Raw genomic sequence first — 19,952 nt, forward strand, 5'->3', positions numbered from 1 at the left:
GCCTTGCATGGGGTACCTTATCAAATGCCTTGCTGAAATTCATATAACACTACATCTACTGCTCTACCTTCATCAATGTGTTTAGTCACATCCTCAAAAAATTCAATCAGGCTCGTAAGGCACGACCTGCCTTTCACAAAGACATGCAGACTATTCATAATCATATTATGCCTCTCCAAATGTTCATAAATCCTGCCTCTCAGGATCTTCTCCATCAACTTACCAACAACTGAAGTAAGACTCACTGATCTATAATTTTCTGGGCCATCTTTACTCCCTTTCTTGAATAAGGGCACTACATCCGCAACCCTCCAATTCTTCCGTCCCCATTGATGATGCAAAGATCATCGCCAGATGCTCAGCAATCTCCTCTCTTGCCTCCCATAGTAGCCTGAGGTACATCTCGTCTGGTCCCGGTGACTTATCCAACTTGATGTTTTCCAAAAGCTCCAGCACATCCTCTTTCTTAATATCTACATGCTCAAGCTTTTCAGTCTGCTGCAAGTCATCTCTACAATCGCCTCTGCTATTTCCTCCGGTTCCATACACACTTTTCCACTGTCACACTTGATTGGTCCTATTCTCTCACGTCTTATCCTCTTGCTCTTCACGCACTTGTAGAATGCCCTGGGGTTTTCTTTAATCCTCTCTGCCAAGGCCTTCTCATGGCCCCTTCTGGCCCTCCTAATTTCTTTCTTAAGCTCCTTCCTGCTAGCCTTATAATCTTCTAGGTCTTTATATCATTACCTAGTTTTTTGAACCTTTTGTAAGCTCTTCTTTTCTTCTTGACTAAACTTACAACAGCCTTTGTACACCACGGTTCCTGTACCTTACCATCCTTTCCCTGTCTCATTGGAACAGACCTATGCAAAACTTCACACAAATATCCCCTGAACGTTTGCCATATTTCTTCTGTTAATTTCCCTGAGAACATCTGTTCCCAATTTATGCTTCCAAGTTCCTGCCTGATAGCCTCATATCTCCCTTTACTCTAATTAAACGCTTTCCTAACTTGTCTGTTCCTATCCCTCTCCAATCCAATGGTAAAGGAGATAGAATTGTGATCTCGTAAAACATCACCCTCCTATTTTTCAGCACGAGTCTGATGTGGTGGCTTTGTAGGACCCTCCATGCTGTTTCGAGGTTAATGTTTGTTCAAGGCCTGTTGGTGCACTGGAGAAGCTTCAGGTCGTTTCTCACTGTGTGCTTCCCTGGGAAGCAGGAAAACCCAAGCGTCACGGGGTCAAGGCCAAAGGTGGGGCGAAGGGGAATTGATTAAACTGGGGGTTGAAAGTCAGGCTCATGATTGGGCTGGGGAATCTGATAGAGCGACATAAAGAAAAACTGCCACACTGGGTATGTTCAAACAACAACACACACAAAATGTTGGTGGACCACAGCAGGTCAGGCAGCATCTGTAGGGAGAAACGCTGTCGATGTTTTGGGCCGAGACCCTTCGTCAGGACTGGGTATGTTTTTAAGTAAGAAGGGGTGGATTCTCAGGGCTGTCTTCAAAGGCAGAAACAGAGAGATCCAGGAAATAAATTCATGGCCAGAGAGATTGCGGGGGGTGGGGGTGGTCTTTGGACTTCTGACCCATTGGAAGTATCTCTGGAATGGATGGAGCTTGTGAGGATCAGGCAGGTTACAGCTTAGCCCGTATAAGAGTAATATCCTTTAGGAGATCTAGGCCTCATATGGAGCCAGTGATCATTAATGGAGAATGTGTGGAGCAGGTTAAGACCTACAAGTATCTGGGAGTACAGTTAGACGAGAAGCTAGACTGGACTGCCAACACAGATGCCTTGTGCAGGAAGGCACAGAGTCGACTGTACTTCCTTAGAAGGTTGGCGTCATTCAATGTCTGCAGTGAGATGCTGAAGATGTTCTATAGGTCAGTTGTTGAGAGCGCCCTCTTCTTTGTGGTGGCGTGTTGGGGAGGAAGCATTAAGAAGAGGGACGCCTCACGTCTTAATAAGCTGGTAAGGAAGGCGGGCTCTGTCGTGGGCAAAGTACTGGAGAGTTTAACATCGGTAGCTGAGTGAAGGGCGCTGAGTAGGCTACGGTCAATTATGGAAAACTCGGAACATCCTCTACATAGCACCATCCAGAGACAGAGAAGCAGTTTCAGCAACAGGTTACTATCGATGCAATGCTCCTCAGACAGGATGAAGAGGTCAATACTCCCCAATGCCATTAGGCTTTACAATTCAACCGCCAGGACTTAAGAACTTTTTAAAAGCTATTATTAATGCTTTTTGAGATAGTGATTTAGATGCACATCATATTTTTTACTGAGTTAAGTATTGTATGTAATTAGTTTTGCTACAACAAGTGTATGGGACATTGGAAAAAAGTTGAATTTCCCCATGGGGATGAATAAAGTATCTATCTATCTATCCTAGTGGCTGGCAAGGTGTGCTGGAGCTGTCGGAGGGGGTTTAAACTAGCTTTACAGCAGGATGGAACACTTTGGGCTGTCCAGCAGGAGAGAATCAAAGTGGAAGTGAAAGGTAAAAAGGTAGTCATCCAAATCAATGCGAAGAGGGAAATGGCACTGAGCAAGATCAGCTACGCTCTTGATGAATGGTGTGGCAATCAGGAGAAGTGGTCTCCTGCTCTGATTGCCTATGTTGTGGGTTGCAGAAGCAGACCTCACACTTGCTAAGGAGGCTTGCTTCTGCATAGCTCAGAGAGTGGCAGAGACCCTCTGACCCACTGAGTCTGTGCAACTATTAACTACCCCGGTAGCTATCTACACTAATCTACAGTACATTAATCTGGGGATTAATGCAGGTAGGGGTCTGGTATCGTCTACAGGCCATGCATGGGGTGAACAAAACATACACAGGATAGGCTCTCAGCTGTGGTTTGCAACCCACCCATATTAATGGAGGAACCAATCATGCAGTAAGAGAATCCTATTTTCCTTTTCCAACATTTTTCTCCACAGAAATCCTACCAAGCAGCAGAATTACACACGGAGCCAGCCAATGGGATTTCAGGACCAGAGTCTTTGGACTGGGGGGGGGGGGGGGGGGGGGTTGGCCATGCCAGAGAATGAGACGAGCACGTACAGAGAAGACATTCTTTGTCACAATCACCAGGATAGTGTAGCCAATCAAGTAGTCCCAGTGGTCGACTATAACCCTGACAGGTTTCAGCAGCAGCTGTCCTCCGGAGAGCAGGAAGTAGAAGCAGGCCACCAGGTAACCCATGCAGAAGATGCTGATCCTGCTTGTGCCAGTGATAAAGATGAGGCAGAGTACAAACCAGAACAGGTAGCTGAAGACCACCACTTTCAACATGTCTAAGTAACACCTGACAGAAAAACAATCCACATGAAGCAATTACCATTAGTGCAGTAACTTCAGCAGGAAAACACTCACTTGACCGACTTTCACTTCCAGAAGTGATCATCAAAAATTCCAAAAGGTTAGCATTATTTGTCACGTATGCACCGAAACATCGAAACATGCAGTGAGATGCATAATTTGCATCGATGACCAACAGTTTGAGGATAAGCAGGGAACAGCCCGCAAGTGTTACCAAGATTCCAATGCCAACATAGCATGCCCAGAACTCACTAACCCTTACATCTTTCTAGAATGTGGGAGGAAGCCTGAGCAGTCTTAGGGAGAACGTACACACTCCTTAACGACATTGACATGAATTGAACCCTGACTGCTGGGGCAGTAAATCATTGTTAGCCACTGCACTACTGTGCCATTCAGTAACTACACAGTTGCATCAGATAAACTGTAAAAAAAAATCAGAATTGGGTGGGGGTGGGGTGGATGGTGGAAATTATTTTCACAGCCTGTTTAAAAATGGTATACAATATTTTCTTTTCAGAGTGAGGATGAGATTAACAGTTTATATATTTGTCAATGTGAATAAAGTTTTACATGTTACGGTGCCCGTTCAGACTGTAAAGACTGAAAGAAAATGCTGTATTACTAATTAATTTGTCCCCCAAACTTCCTCATCCCCAAAGTTCAATGTTAATTTTTTTTTTGGCCAGTTAACTGTTTGACCATAACAGTCGTGTAATCCCTGCTGAAAGACACTCGTGCAAAACACACTTTATTTTCACTCACAATGACAAATACTGATATTTTAGTCATGTATATGAAGTTACAAGTTGTAAGGTTATGATCAGATTTCTATCAAACAACCAGGTATTAACTTCATCACTTAAAATGCAATGAATTGTTAATTTAATCTACAAATTATGTATGCAACAGCATTATTTGCTTGAAATTATTTTTAAATCTTGAAATAGCCTGGACTTTGGTCCCACTAATACCTATTTCTGAATTTTAAGGTATTCACTGCCTTTTCAATCTAGCGCTGCAATATGTTCGATTCCGGTTGATTAGGACACATCAGGACCAGCGTGTTTTGGCCCAGTTAAGCAGCTGCTCCAATCAGCCGAAGTTTCATAGAAATAGTTAAAAGACAAGCTACCATTTAACTGATTAACAAATTATGTATTTAAATGAAATACAGAACAAATTAGAACACTACCAATTTATTACAGTACTATAAAACTATTAGTTTGCACTGGTTATTGATGGAGGAACATGCTGGTGTGTTCTTTCGATTGACTGTATATAAACAGAGTCAGTGCAGATAATGGACTGCCTTCATTGCCTTCCTGCATGAAACAGTGCCGTAATTCAACAATAAGATCCCTGGCATCCTATTGGTCATTTACTCAGCCTCAGTTGTGTCATCCTCATCACTTTTCTCGTCTTCATATTCCCTGCCTTGGTGTTTTCGTACAATACTTTTGCGCGACTACATCACCCAAATATTCATTTTCAATGTAACATTCAAAATAATTGTTGACGCCTTCAAATTCTTCATAGTTCCTAACTTGTTGAGTTAGTGAAATTGTTCTATTTTCACTCCCGACTGTTTCCGACATCTCCAAGCCTAAATGCTTGAAACCACTGTGAGCAAAACAGTTCTGAATTATCACCAACTATCACAGACAAACTGGACTGCCTGTAAAAGGTTAATGCTTGCACTCACTTCCTTGGCCATGGAAGATGCCAGCAGATTTTCTTCAATTGCTTTGAGAATGTGGTTGACCAACTTTCTGCGATGGAAGCTCTTTAAATTTTCTTTTATGATTCCCATATCCCATGTTTCATGTCTGTGCTGGTGGTGTAGTGGCATCCATACCTAGACTTCGGAACAAGAGGTCCCGGTTTCAAATTCGGCCAGCTCCTTGTACACTTTCCATCCATGCTGGGTTGAGTGTCAAGCTAGCAGCTTGACCTCATAAACACACACAAGCACTAAAGAAATGGAAAGGTTGCTGCCCGATGTGCCAAACATGGCACAGGGAGGAACTTTTACCTTTACCCATTTCCGTTATGTGCACCAACGATGTTGTATTGGCAGGCAAAATTTCCAGCTGGATAGTTCTCAAACATTCTACATTAGGGTGTACTGCACAATTGTCAACAAGCAGAATTTTGCTTGATTTCCCTGTAACTCCATATGTCAAGTCTTTAGCCATTTCTTAAAAATTTCTGAAGTCATCCATGCATTATTAACACTACTCGATTGGTAAACTATTCGTTCTTAGCCCTTTAAAGCATCGAGGTTTAATGCTTTTCCCAATAACCAATACTTTTTTTTAATCAGTTCCTGAAATATTTGAACAGGACAACACAGTTATGCAATCCATTGCTTTCTTTGTAGCTGATAGTGTTGTGTGTTTGTAGCAAAGGGAACCGTCTGGCACAGCATGATGAAAAAGGCCTGTTTCATCAGCAGCGTAGATAACATCTGCACAAAATTCTGGGGACAAGTCGAGGAGTTTTGTAGGTTTCCATGTTTCTGCACTTACAGCATCAGCACTACCTTTCTTGCTGGGTGCTTCTTGAATTTAATGTGGAGTTTACATTTCCATCGAGACAACCAACCATCTGTTCATGACCCAGCTAGCTCCTCTGATTTTTTAAGAAGTATTGATCATTGATCCATTGTCATGTCCAGTTACAATGGAAAACCACTGACTGAGGGCCACCTCAGCATCTGGACACTTACATTCACACTTCTGTTTTTGGGATATTCCCCGTTGTCCCTCACATGATGCCCCTTCTTCTCACAGTTTATTTTGCTGACGTATCAAGTGTGCAATTGTAAATTTCAGCACTCTAGATATCTCTGCCAGCTGACGAGTGGTTTTAGGCAGATGGCTTTTAATTTAGTCCAGGAAGGTAACTTTTTTGGCCAGAGTCAAATTTTTTCATGGCATCTTGACAAGGGTCTCAATTTTTTTTTGTTTTAAAAGTCAAAATAAACAAACAAAATTATCAAAAATCACTGCTTTTTGAATCAGCATCCATCAGCTCCCAGGTGGTGGGGTGGAGCTATGTCTCTACCAAAGGAAGTGTAAGGAGCTCCTTCCCACCGCTAGCTTGCAGGTCACCCTTGGGTAAGGTGTAGCACCTCCTTAGCCCCTCTCCCCCCCCCCCCCACCCTCGATCAGGGGGTCACGTGAAGTCATGGGAGCAGATGGTGGATGGTCATATGAGTGTATTATAGGTCTTGCTTATGCAACCACAGATGCCAGGCAGACAATCTCTGAAGAGTACTGATAATGGCTGGGGTCGCCCGTCTTGTAAGGACATAGCCCAGAAGAAGGCAATGGGAATCCACTTCTGTAGGAAAATTTGCAAAGAACAATCGTGGTTATGGGACCATGGTCGTCCACGTTATACAACATGGCACATAATGATAATGACGATGGTCCATCGACCCACATGGATAACGTAACACAAGCACACGCCACTAACACAACAGTTCACTCTTAGACTGGTTTAGTGTCTGATGGCCACATTACTGACCATCTCCTGTCCCAGTTATGCAGCATAGTATCCCAAATGAATGAAAGGAATCTTGGCTATTTGCTCAATTTGTTTTTGTTCAAGAGTTGGAGGCGGAGTTCAGATGGTGCTAAATGGCGACTCCTTTGCTTGCATCTTCAGAAACAGCTCTATTTCTATCTTTATCTTTCCCTTTCAGGGTTCTTTTGAAGACCCTGACCTGGAGTTACACGCTGACTTCGATTTATTTGCAGGAATGGGACCTGTTCTCGGGGTTTCAGGACCAGCCGTTGTTCCGCATGACAAGGATTTGGGCAGAGAGGTGACCTAGTGTTTGGAAGCTTAAGATCTGGGGGCTCTGGAGACGGACAGATTGAGGGTCAGTGTCACGGCGGGAGACTCATGTCATCGGGGAGGCCAGAAAATCTTTTGCTGTGGACCCGAAGACCCGAGGTCTTTGCGATCTTCAGGCACAGAGCTCATAAAAAGCGATCAAACAGACCTTTTACCATCGTAAACCAGCGGGTTGTTGTTATGTTTCCTGCTCGCTGTGAAAATGGGGGACACCTCCATCTCCCTTGCCAGGGAGAGAGAGAACCTGTGGTTTGTCGAATGCTGGATGAATTGCGATAGTCTTTGGGATAACTGCAGGGTCTGTGCCTTTTCTATCGCTTAACTCACGCTTGTGCTCAGTAGCAGGTATGCTTTTTTTTGCTGGGGGGAGGGGGGAATCTTTGCCTTGCTGCTGTTTACGCGCGGGAGGGGAAAGCTGGGAGAGGACCTTGGGGTTCTCACATTTAACTGTCGTTCATTCTTTGGGGTGCCTCTCCGTTTTCGTGGATGTTTTGCAAAGAAAGAGCATTTCAGGATGTATGTTGTATACATTTCTCTGACATTAAATTGAACCTTTGTACCTTTGAAATAGGCCATGCCCCAATTAACTGATGGCCCAATTAACCGGAATCCACTGTATACACTTCTTAAATTGGCAAGGAATTAGCACTTTTAAGTAAGAATTCACTACTGGCGTGCATCCATTTCTCATTAGAGATAATGTAGATTAACTTCCTCCCATGGTCATCTGGCCTGATTATTTTGCAGCTACAAACTGGGAAGGATATTCCGAAGTTCTTTAGTATCTGCAGAACTTTAGTATCTGTTGAGACTTCTCTCTTGTGTACTTACTGTTAGAACATTTACCTTATTTACATGTGGTAAAAATGGGTGTACAGATAAAGTCACGAGTTCTGGAAGTTGCAGCTGTTTCTTTGTCAATGTGAATTAGTTTCAGATGTTATGGTGCTTGTTCAGTCTCTTAACGAATATGATAAATGACTGATGTATTTATTCATATATTTGCATTTTTGGCCAGTTAACTGGTTGACTATAAACCACAATCACCTTTTAAGAGTTTTCAGATGAAGCTATTGCATAATTTTGGTTTGCCCAATATGCTTTTCTTACTTCTCGTGACACAGAAAGTTGCCATTCTGTCCATGTCAGATTCCAGAGGAGGAATCCCATCAATTCCATTCCCCACTCCTTATATCCCTGCAACCTTGTGTTATGCCTGTGCCCCAACTCTGAGGGGCCGAAGGGTATAAAGTAGCCCCCTCCTTTTTGAGAATCGCAAGATCGCTATTAATTCAGGTCAGGAGACCCAGGAAATGAGAGAGAGACGCAGAATCCAACAGGGGGTTTGGAATGTCCTGGCCACTCAACGATACAAAGCCACGGGAAACGGCCATTGTCTCTTGGAGACGGAATTGTGTATTGAGCACTATGCTATTCATCGACATCCTCAAGGAATGAGCAACGTGGGCTGGTTGGGGGGATGGCATCCTCCCAACCTGATTGACACCTGAGACCCTGTGAGTAAGGATAAAAGAGGGTCTGGGGAACAACCCCTTTCAGACGTACCAGGAGAAACGCTAGAAACCCCGTGACAGCGTAATAGCGACAGCCGGTGGAAAGCCCACGTGCGTCCTTTTCCATTTGCCTCGGAATTGGTGGGGCTGACCACGGAAGACGGCTTAGCTAAACGGAAAAGGACACCAACGACATTTCGAAGGATCGACATCATAAAAAGGAAAACGGGCAAGTTCTAAACTCTGCCTCTCTCTCCAACCAAAAGCTGCAGCCTAAATGAACTTGAGTGACTTTTATATTTCCATCGGACAATACATTATCCCCTAGACAACGATAGAGCTATTTTTTATTGATTATTATTATACCCGCGCTCTTAGATTTAGTATTGACAACGTATATTATCTGTATGTTTGCATTGATATTATTTTTGTGTATTTTTATCAATAAATACTGTTAAAAATAGTACCATCAGACTTCAACGGACCTCTCTATCTTTGCTGGTAAGTGACCCAGTTACGGGGTACGTAAAACTTGCAACTTGTCCTCTCTCTCTCTTTCTCGTTCTTCCACCTCCAGACAACTCAGCTGAGTGACCTGTGTCCATCTGAGAATGAGGGATCTGCACATAAGAACCTCTCAAACTTTGGTTTGTCAACCAGCATCCAAAGTTGGGGAAACAAAACACTGAGATCGCTGGTACCTGAGATAACGGTGACTGGGTTTTCCAGGAGTGGCATACCTGCAGTGTAGGAAGTTGGCAACGGGGATGTACTGACTGACAGTGGCTGTATCCAGACTGCGGCCGATCTCTGTGTTCTCCCCGGCCAGAAGCCGTACTGCTCCTTTGTTCTCATCCTCAAACACCTGCCACTGGTTGGACGCGTACAACAGCAACATGAAGTCATCTGGGAGCAAATCAGGTAAAAATCATTCTTTACTTATAAAGGAAACAACAGAGTCTTAACTATAATTACACAGGATACGGAGCAATGGCCACCACTAGACCAAAAGATCGTTCAGCCCAGGAGTCTACGGTGGTCTATATTGTGGAATTGATTCAGTCTCTTTCCTCCCCTCTTCCAAAGCTCTGCTCAAAGCCCTGAAAATTATTTTCCCTTAAAGGTGTGGTTCTCGCCATTTTCCCACCTGGACGCATGGTGAGCTCGAGATTATTCAGAAGTTGCTTTTATACTCCCCTGGCGTGCTAAAGCAATGTAACATGATACACTAATGCTGTTGGAAGAGTCTGCAATGTGATCATTCACCAGGCCGATAACATTCCCTGACCTCAAAAGATCTGCCATTAACAATGTATTTGGAGGGTCACTGGTTAATCTGTTCTGTATCTTACAATATTTAATATTAATTCACTTTAGTTCATTATTTATGTGCAATTCATCTGTAGATTTTCTCCTTACCTTCATAAGTTATTATATGCTGTATGTGTTAAGTGCTTTACACCCTGGTTCGTAGAAACATTGCTTTGTTTCTAAATACATTATATAGTCATATACTCTAATACATGCATATAGTTAAATGACGATAAACTTGACTTGATTTGACTGTATTACACAGGATGCCACTAGATGGCATTGCATTACTCACCTACATCCTGTTATAACTGCTAAAGAATGCTCCGGTTTCAATATTCATACCATTATGTAAGTTAGCAGCATAAATGAGCCACTTCACTCTCAAATTTATCCCCTTCTTCTTCTTTAAATCCCCCCAGTGATCTAGCCTCCACAACCCTCTGGAAAGAGAATTTCAGGGATTAACCATTCCATACACCTCAGTTTTAAACAACCTCTTTCTAATCCTGTGTGACTATGGCCTCATTCTAGATTCTCCTACTTGTGCTGGCCTCCCCCCCCACCCCTCCAGTAAACAGAGATATTTCTACTATTTTGCCTAATAGAAACCTGGCTTTCACTCACACTTATGTAGCCCTTTCACTGAGGCTCATAAAAGACTAGGCTCATTAGCTAACTCTGGCTAACAGTCACGTGACTTAGCATTGCATGAGTAACAGTGAGAAGGTCATCTTCAATAAACCATACACGTCTAGGGTCAGTATGATTTGGGTTCAACCAAACAGGAATGTTCCGCTGAGGGAACAAACATTGTGGTGAATGCTCCATCAATACTGCCCCCTGCAAAGTTATCATTCCCAGGAAGTAACAGACCTTACACCGTAATAAAATACAGTGGAAGTATATTTACAGATATTTCAACTTTAACAAACAGTTAATAGAAAAAGAAAAGAAAAAGGGTCCACTACCGTTAACCTAGTCTAAATGTGCACATAAACATTGGGGCTCGTTTCTGAAGTACAAACCCCATTTCCAGAAAAGTTGGGATATTTTCCAAAATGCAAAAACAAAAATCTGTGATATGTTAATTCCCGTGAACCTTTATTTAACTGACAAAAGTACAACGAAAAGGTTTTCAATCGTTTTACTGACCAACTTAATTGTAAATATACACAAATTTAGAATTTGATGGCTGCAACACACTCAACAAAAGTTGGGACAGAGGCATGTTTACCCTTGTGTTACATCACCTTTCCTTTTAATAACACTTTTTAATCATTTTGGAACTGAGGATACTACTTGTAGTAGATTTGCAATTGGAAATTTTGTCCATTCTTGCTTGATATAAGACTTCAGTTGCTCAACAGTCCGTGGTCTCCGCTGTCTGATTCTCCTCTTCATGATGCGCCATACATTTTCAATAAGAGATAGATCTGGACTGGCAGCAGGCCAGTCAAGCACACGCACTCTGTGTCTACAAAGCCATGCTGTTGTAGCCTGTGTAGAATGTGGTCTGGCATTGTCCTGCTGAAATAAGCATGGACGTCCCGGGAAGAGACGTCGCCCTGATGGCAACATATGTCTCTCTAAAATCCTAATATACACCTCAGAGTCAATGGTACCTTCACATACATGCAACTCACCCATGCCGTGGGCACTGATGCACCCCCATACCATCACAGATGCTGGCTTTTGCACCTTTCGCTGATAACAATCAGGATGGTCGTTTTCATCTTTGGCACGGAGAACTTGATGCCCGTTTTTTCCGAAAACTAGCTGAAATGTGGACTTATCTGACCACAGCACACGGTTCCACAGTCTTTCGGTCCATCTGAGATGAGCTCAGGCCCAGAGAACTCGCCAGTGTTTCTGCATAGAGTTGATGTATGGCTTCCTCTTTGTGTAATACAGTTTCAAGTTGCATTTCTGGATGCAGCGACGGACTGTGTTAAGTGACAATGGTTTTCCGAAGTACTCCCGAGCCCAGGTGGCTATAATTGTCACAGTAGCATGACGGTTTCTTAGGCAGTGTTGCCCGAGGGCTCGAATATCACGCGCATTCAACAGTGGTTTCCGACCTTGCCCTTTACGCACTGAGATGTCTCTGAATTCTCTGAATCTTTTCACAATATTATGTACTGTAGATGTTGAAAGACCTAAATTCTCTGCAATCTTGCATTGTGAAATGTTCCTTTTGAACTGACTAACAATTCTCTCACGAATTTTGGCACAAAGGGGTGAGCCACAACCCATCCTTGCTTGCAAAGACTGAGCCTTTGATGGACGCTACTTTTATACCCAGTCATGATACCTCACCTGCTACCAATTAGCCTGCTTAATGTGGAGTCTTCCAAACCAGTGTTACTTGAATATTCTGTGCACTTTTCAATCTTATTTTAACTCTGTCCCAACTTTTGTTGAGTGTGTTGCAGCCATCAAATTCTAAATTTGTGTATATTTACAAAATACAATTAAGTTGGTCAGTAAAACTATTGAAAATCTTTTCTTTGTACTTTTGTCAGTTAAATAAAGGTTCACGTGAGTTAACATCACAGATTTTTGTTTTTATTGCATTTTGGAAAATATCCCAACTTTTCTGGAAATGGGGTTTGTAGTTGGGTTTATCTCTTTAATTACTCATGCCACTGAACCCAAGTAACCAGCCTCAATTCAAACTTCCCATGAAGACCGTTATAAATAAATTGTCTAACTCAGGAGTATATTTGCACTTCCTCCCTGGAACCATTCGCCTGCACAAAGCACTCTGAGCAATAGGGTCTCCCTTTCAGGCGAGAGTCTGTGGGCGTCTTCCCTTGAGCTCTTCTCCACACCTCCTTCCTCTTCCAACCCCTGCCTGCAAAGACCGAAAACCAACCCACTGTCCGTCAGAAATCTGATCCCACCCAGCTCTCTTGACTGTTCCACGCATCCCCCTGGACAGAACGTTACCAAGACAAACCTGATTGGGTGACAGAACATTCCTAAACTGAGCAAACGGCTCCTTATCTTAGCAGAAACCAAAATACTAGTCTATGAAGCTTAGTTAACAAAACACACTGTGTTTTGCAGAAAAGCTGCTGAAATAAAGTGCCTAACAGCATAGCAGTTGGAATACAATAAAACATGTTCTTAGCCAGGACACTTACTTACAATTGTAATCTTGAATCTTAACTATGATCAGACTTTTAATCTATCATATCTAGGATATGAAGATGCAAAGATAAATATGTTCGCTCACTGGAATTTCAATATCTTACACACTCGATACTCACAGACAAGGAACATAGGATTGGGTCTCCTTATGAAGTCTGGCAGATACAGCCACTTAATCAGATTGGAACTCAGGCCAAGGCTGGATCTCCAAGGATAATCTGTAAAGAGTACCATACATGAAGGAAGGATTCTGTCCTGCTTGCTGATGCAAACAAGCTATTCATCATTGTGAGACTACACTGGGAGTAATTCCCACTCCACCCTTTGCTTCTGTTATTGGTATGTTGAATGATGGGATGACAGGGAGTATTTAGGGATTGTAGCCAGCTGCACCCAGATGAGGCATTGCTCCAGGGAGGGTGGGCAAGCCTGTTAGAAGCGGAGAAGCACAGAAAAGGGGCAGATTGGTGGGGACATAGAGAGCTATTATTGACCAGAATCGGGTCACTTGTGAATAGATTCAACTCATTTAGCTTCATTTTGAGTTTTGGCTATAGGTTAGGGTGGACTTTATCCAGAGTTAATGCAAGTGTAGGAACCATGTCAAGGCCACAAGCATAGGTGGATGTTCAGGGTGAAATATCTTGATGTTTCCAAGTCTCTGTATCCAATAACAAGAGGACATTGATAACAACCACCACTGAGGGTGGAGTTTGCCACTTCCCCTCAGGTTAATAGTTGGTCAGTGGGTTAACTGGCCACTTAAACTGGTCCCTGTGTGTAAGCGAGTGGGAGAATCCATGGAAGTGGTGGGGTGAAGGGGAGGCTAATGGGAGTGGAGGGGGAGTAAGGGGATCTGTGTAAGATTTGTGCTGAACTGGATTGTTGATAGGCAGCACAGGCTGGTAGGCTATCTCTCTGATTCTGTAACACCTAAGGAGCAGTTTACGGACCATGTGCTGACATCACCAGAATGCACAGTGGCACGAGTTACCATTGACACTTTCTCAAGGTTAATCTCTCCCTAAACGTCTAGCTAAATGCTTTGTTGATTTATGTTACTCAGTTGGTTTGAGGAGGCACCTTTGCAGAACGAGGGAGGGATCCCGAGACACAGCAGGTACTGGAATGAAATGATGCAGGCGATGAAACAACAATACTTGGGCCATATCTCAGCAATGGCTTTCCTGCGACGCCGCTGGACAATGGCGGTCAGGCATAAGGCATGAATTGCAGAGTATAAGTCCATTCGCTGCCCAACCAAGTTGATGGCCATCATGAAACAAACCTGGAAAACAAACAAAATGATGCCTGTCATGCTCCTGATTTCACCCTGTCGTTTGGTTCAGCACTGACCTGTGCCCAGTTTTCACCCTGTCGTTTGGTTTAGCACTGACCTGTGCCCAGTTTTCACCCTGTCGTTTGGTTTAGCACTGGCCTGTGCCCAGTTTTCACCCTGTCATTTGGTTTAGCACTGACCTGTGCCCAGTTTTCACCGTCGTTTGGTTTAGCACTGACCTGTGCCCAGTTTTCACCCTGTCGTTTGGTTTAGCACTGACCTGTGCCCAGTTTTCACCCTGTCGTTTGGTTTAGCACTGACCTGTGCCCAGTTTTCACCCTGTCGTTTGGTTTAGCACTGACCTGTGCCCAGTTTTCACCCTGTCGTTTGGTTTAGCACTGACCTGTGCCCAGTTTTCACCCTGTCGTTTGGTTTAGCACTGACCTGTGCCCAGTTTTCACCCTGTCACTTGGTTTAGCACTGACCTGTGCCCGGTTTTCACCCTGTCGTTTGGTTTAGCACTGACCTGTGCCCGGTTTTCACCCTGTCGTTTGGTTTAGCACTGACCTGTGCCCGGTTTTCACCCTGTCGTTTGGTTTAGCACTGACCTGTGCCCAGTTTTCACTGTCGTTTGGTTTAGCACTGACCTGTGCCCAGTTTTCACCCTGTCGTTTGGTTTAGCACTGACCTGTGCCCAGTTTTCACTGTCGTTTGGTTTAGCACTGACCTGTGTCCAGTTTTCACCCTGTCGTTTGGTTTAGCACTGACCTGTGCCCAGTTTTCACCCTGTCGTTTGGTTTAGCACTGACCTGTGCCCAGTTTTCACCCTGTCGTTTGGTTTAGCACTGACCTGTGCCCGGTTTTCACCCTGTCGTTTGGTTTAGCACTGACCTGTGCCCAGTTTTCACCCTGTCGTTTGGTTTAGCACTGACCTGTGTCCAGTTTTCACCCTGTCGTTTGGTTTAGCACTGACCTGTGCCCAGTTTTCACCCTGTCGTTTGGTTTAGCACTGACCTGTGCCCAGTTTTCACCCTGTCGTTTGGTTTAGCACTGACCTGTGCCCAGTTTTCACCCTGTCGTTTGGTTTAGCACTGGCCTGTGTTCATCTCATTGATGTAGATTTCCCAGAGCTCTTCAAGAAGCTTGGGTCCAAGCCATTGTTATTATCACCTTTCACCTCCTGTGGTCAGCAAAGGGTCCACTGGACCTCCAATTCCAGGGCATGCACCAATTCATATTTACTTGGGACCTCAAAGGTTTTCCTGCCACGTGAATTATGTAACTAGCCCACAATGTCCGCATGCTTTCCACCTACTTACCTCACACTTCTCTACGCAGATTTTGGAGCTCTACAGTACATAAACAGGTCCTCAGCCCACCACCCTATGCCAACCTTTCCCACCTACATGAATCTCATCTCCCTCTATTGGTCCTCTAAAGCTGCCTATACAAGCACCACTCTCAACAGTTTCTATATTCAATATCTACCAATCTCTACATAGTCCTTCACAACACTTCCTAAATCTGTGCATCAATTCCTATATAACTTAAACCATAGCACCAACACTCTCTGAACCTTGTCTAATTTATCTCACCATAATCTACATTATTACATTCATGCAGTCTACTCCTGTATTTAGCCAATTCCAAAACACTTGTATATATATCTACATATTCCATGATACGCTCATCTCACATAATCCTACCTGACCAACCAATCTGAACATAAACCATTAACTTGCCAGAGCTGTGTCTGCAGTAACCTGGCTCTAGCTTTATGAATTAAACTTGATAGCAACCAGTTTATACATAATAACAAAGAGAATGTAGTGGACACAGCTCAGCACACCACAAGAACTAGCCTCCTTTTTATAGACGCTGCCTATACATCCCAATGCCTCAGTAAAACAGCCAGCATAATCAAAGACCCTACCCACCATAGACAATTTCTCTTCTCCCCTCTCTCATCGGGCAAAAGATACAAAAGTCTGAAAGCATGTATCACCAGGCTCAAGGACAGCTTCTATCCCACTGTTATCAGACGATTGAACAGACCTCTTGTTTGATAAGATGGACTCTTGGCCTCGCAATCTACCACGCTCTGATCTTGCACATTGTTGTTTACCTGCACTGCACTATTTTGGTGGTGTTTACACTTCAATCTGCATTGTTATTGTTTACCTTACTCTAGCTCAATGCACTGTGTAGTGATCTGATCTGCATGAACAGTAAGACAAGCTTTTCACTGTATCTTGGTACATATGACAATATTAAACCAATACCAATATTGTTCTTTATGGACGGCATGCAAAGTTTTTCACTGTACACATAAAAACAATAAAAAAACTGATTTACTCATTTGCAATTAAAAGCTTTGAAATATAGCCACATTTATGCTTAATTAACAGTCACAATACATTCCCAAACTCAGCTTCCTGACTTTAATGTTTAACCAACAAACGTGCAACAAATGTTAAGGTCTGAATGTGCGCAAAATGAATTCAGCAGTTAAAGCAGCTCTGACTGATCAAACATTCTAGCACAGCTAAACGGGTTTGCTAAGGATATTAATGACCGGCTAGCTGTGCCCACAGTTGCTCCCTAGGCCAGACGTGAAATGTAATTTTTGAAAATGGGTAGAAAAGAAAGATGATCACACAATCAGATCACTTCTATTGGGTAGAGATTAGCTCAAAGAACCAAAATGGGGTTGGAAGAACGTAATTGGTGTAAACAACTACATCTACTGTAGATAAGCTTACAATGAAATATGTGGATATGTTTAAAATTTGTCCACTGGGAACAGAAAGTCCCCATGTGATTGGATCTAGAGATGGATGATGTACCCAGTTCTAGGGTTAACTTTGCAAATTTGGAAACACTGGGAACCAGTTTCACTCTTCTCTTTAAAAGGGGCAAGCAGCATAAAAAATGTAAATGAGTGGCCTGTTAATGTATTCAATTACGTGTGGGTATTAATATATGTGCAGACACAGCAAATAATGGTGAATAAACCAAACAACTTCTACACATTATACCATTGGGAATGAGAAAGCAAGGCTTTAAGGGATGGAGGAAATCAAGGGTTATAGAAGCTCAAACAAGAGAAAGTCTGCAGATGCTGGAAATCCGAGCAACGCACACAAAATGCTGGAGGAACTCAGCAGGCCAGGCAGCATCCAGGGAAATAAGTACAGGTAATGTTTCGGGTCGAGACCCTTTGGCAAGACTGGAGAAAAATGCTGTGGAGTAGTTTTAAAAGGTGGGGGGAGGGGAGAGAGAAACACCAGGTGACAGGTGAAACCTGGAGGGGAGGGACGCAGTAAAGAGCTGGGAAGCTGATTGGTGAAAGAGGCAGAAGGTCATGGAAGAAAAAAAAGGGTGGGGGGGGGGGGGAAGGACCAGGGTGAGGCAATAGGAAGCAAGGAGGTAAGGTGAGGGAGGGAAAAGGGGATGGAAAATGGTGAAGGGGGGGGGGATCAATACCAGAAGATGGAAAAATCGACATTCATGCCATCAGGTTGGAAGCTACCCGAATGGGATATAGGGTGTTGTTCCTCCAATCTAAATGTGGCCTCGTCACAACAGTGGAGGAGACCATGGATGGACATATCAGAATGGAATGGGAAGTGGAATTAAACTGGGTGGCCACTGGGAGATCCCGTTTGTTCTGGTGGACAGAGCATAGATGCTCGGCAAAGCGGTCTCCCAATCTACATCGGGTCTCACCGATATGCAGGAGGCCACACCGGGAGCACCAAATGCTGTAAATGACTCCAACAAACTCACTGGTGACGTGTCACCTCACCTGGAAGGACTGGTTAGGGCCCTGAATGGTGGTGAGGGAGGAGGTGTAGGGGCACTTGTTCCGCTTGCAAAGATGAGTGCCAGGAGGGAGATCAGTGGGGAGGGACGAATGGACAAGGGAGTCGCATAGGGAGAGATCCCTGCGGAAAGCAGAAAGTGAGGGGGAGGGAAAGATGTGCTTCATGGTGGAATCCTACTGGTGGTGGCAGAAGTTACGGAGAATTATGTGCTGGAATCTCAACAGTCCCTGTCAACAACTTCTACCAAATGATCACATATTTCCACTATTCATGCCAGGGGTGTGTACTGGTAAGGCTGCCATCTCCAGTCCAAGCTGTTGTAAGTCACTAAGAGTCATCCTTGAGCTCCTAGTAATGGCTTGTGAACCTGACTGTCTATCCAGTCAAACCCAGCCCTGTCGTGCAGAACTGGAAGCCCACATGAGAAAGGGTGGGGAGCTCTCCTCCCTAAAGGTCCTGAATTAGTTTCCTCAATGATCTGACAGACGCATGCTCACTTTTACTGAGACAACCTTTAGATTTTGTTTCTAAGAACAGGATTTGGATTTTCATGCACAGATCTTGGATGTTTCCCAGTGGTCTGGTCGCTGACTTTAGAGTCCATTCCCTTGAAGCTCACTGAGACCCGTTTCTGTACACCCTTTCAGCTCCCAGGGACAGTTTCCTGCAATCTCTTGAAATTCGCTGGGTTACACCACTGTGAAACATCAAAAAAAGTCATGAATTAAGAGTGTATTATAGTATTAATAAGATAACATCTAATGGTCTGGGAAATCTGCCAGTCTGGTATCAATGTACCCAGTGTGTCAGATTAATGGAGTTTTAGTGTGTTAACTAAAGGTGTTTTTTAAAAAAATCACCCGTCCCTTTTCTGTTTTGTTGTGCGAGGGGAGGTGTTTATGTTCTGTTAGTTTTTTGTGCGAGGGAGGGGGTTTTGGCGGTTGATGCCGTTCTTTTTTGTACAGGGGGTGGGTCTGATGTTTCTCCCTGAACAACTTTCATCTTCTTTCTTTGTTTTGTGGCTATCTGGAGAAATACAAATTTCTGAGTTGTTCATAATAAATGAAAATTTGAAACTTTTTTTAACCTTTGGACTGGAGCTCACAGTCTGAATTGTAAACCATTGTGCCACGTTTTCTACCCTTGCGTCAGTGTCACGGATACATCAAGTTGACAATGAAATCCACATTAATTGATGTTCTTGAAATTCTCAAAGAGGAATGGAAGCCCGTAGGCAAACTGTACCTCTAGCCCAAACTTGTAGAAGAAATAGTTTATGAAGTATTTGATGCAGTTCCATAATCCATCGTCCAAATGTAGCCGAGTGATGTTGTCTAGCAGGGTCCCTGTCAAGGGTGTCTTTAACCCTTTCTGGAGCCTGTAGTACTGCTGATGGCGATAAACAGTCACTTCGAATGCCAGCAAACCCAGGATAATCAGGTGGCTCTAAACAAACAAGATGCAGCAGGTGTAATTACAACATAAAGGACTGGATGGTGATCTGTTGTGGTATCCTGATACAGGCCAATATATCACATTATCACTGGTACATAGCATTGATTGCAAATCCATTTTCAACTAGCTAAATCAATTAAACTATCGAGGATATCTTCAAAAAGTGGTGCCTCAAGAAGGCAGCGTCATCATCCTCACTACCTGTGAT

General features: G+C 43.6%; 1 protein-coding gene across 1 annotated transcript in view; it reads right to left on the minus strand.

The window, feature by feature from the left end:
* LOC140736375 (piezo-type mechanosensitive ion channel component 2) overlaps positions 1-19,952 on the minus strand; it is a 232,857-nt gene that overhangs the window by 148,522 nt on the left and 64,383 nt on the right. The window contains exons 16-20 of the mRNA XM_073062358.1: positions 19,535-19,735; positions 14,267-14,471; positions 13,303-13,401; positions 9,457-9,622; positions 3,078-3,321 (exon numbers count right to left, since the gene is read on the minus strand). Of these exons, the coding sequence (XP_072918459.1) occupies positions 3,078-3,321; positions 9,457-9,622; positions 13,303-13,401; positions 14,267-14,471; positions 19,535-19,735 (915 nt within the window). The remainder of the gene's footprint in view (positions 1-3,077; positions 3,322-9,456; positions 9,623-13,302; positions 13,402-14,266; positions 14,472-19,534; positions 19,736-19,952) is intronic.

This window comes from Hemitrygon akajei, chromosome 11, assembly GCF_048418815.1.
Source record: "Hemitrygon akajei chromosome 11, sHemAka1.3, whole genome shotgun sequence".
NCBI lineage: Eukaryota > Metazoa > Chordata > Chondrichthyes > Myliobatiformes > Dasyatidae > Hemitrygon > Hemitrygon akajei.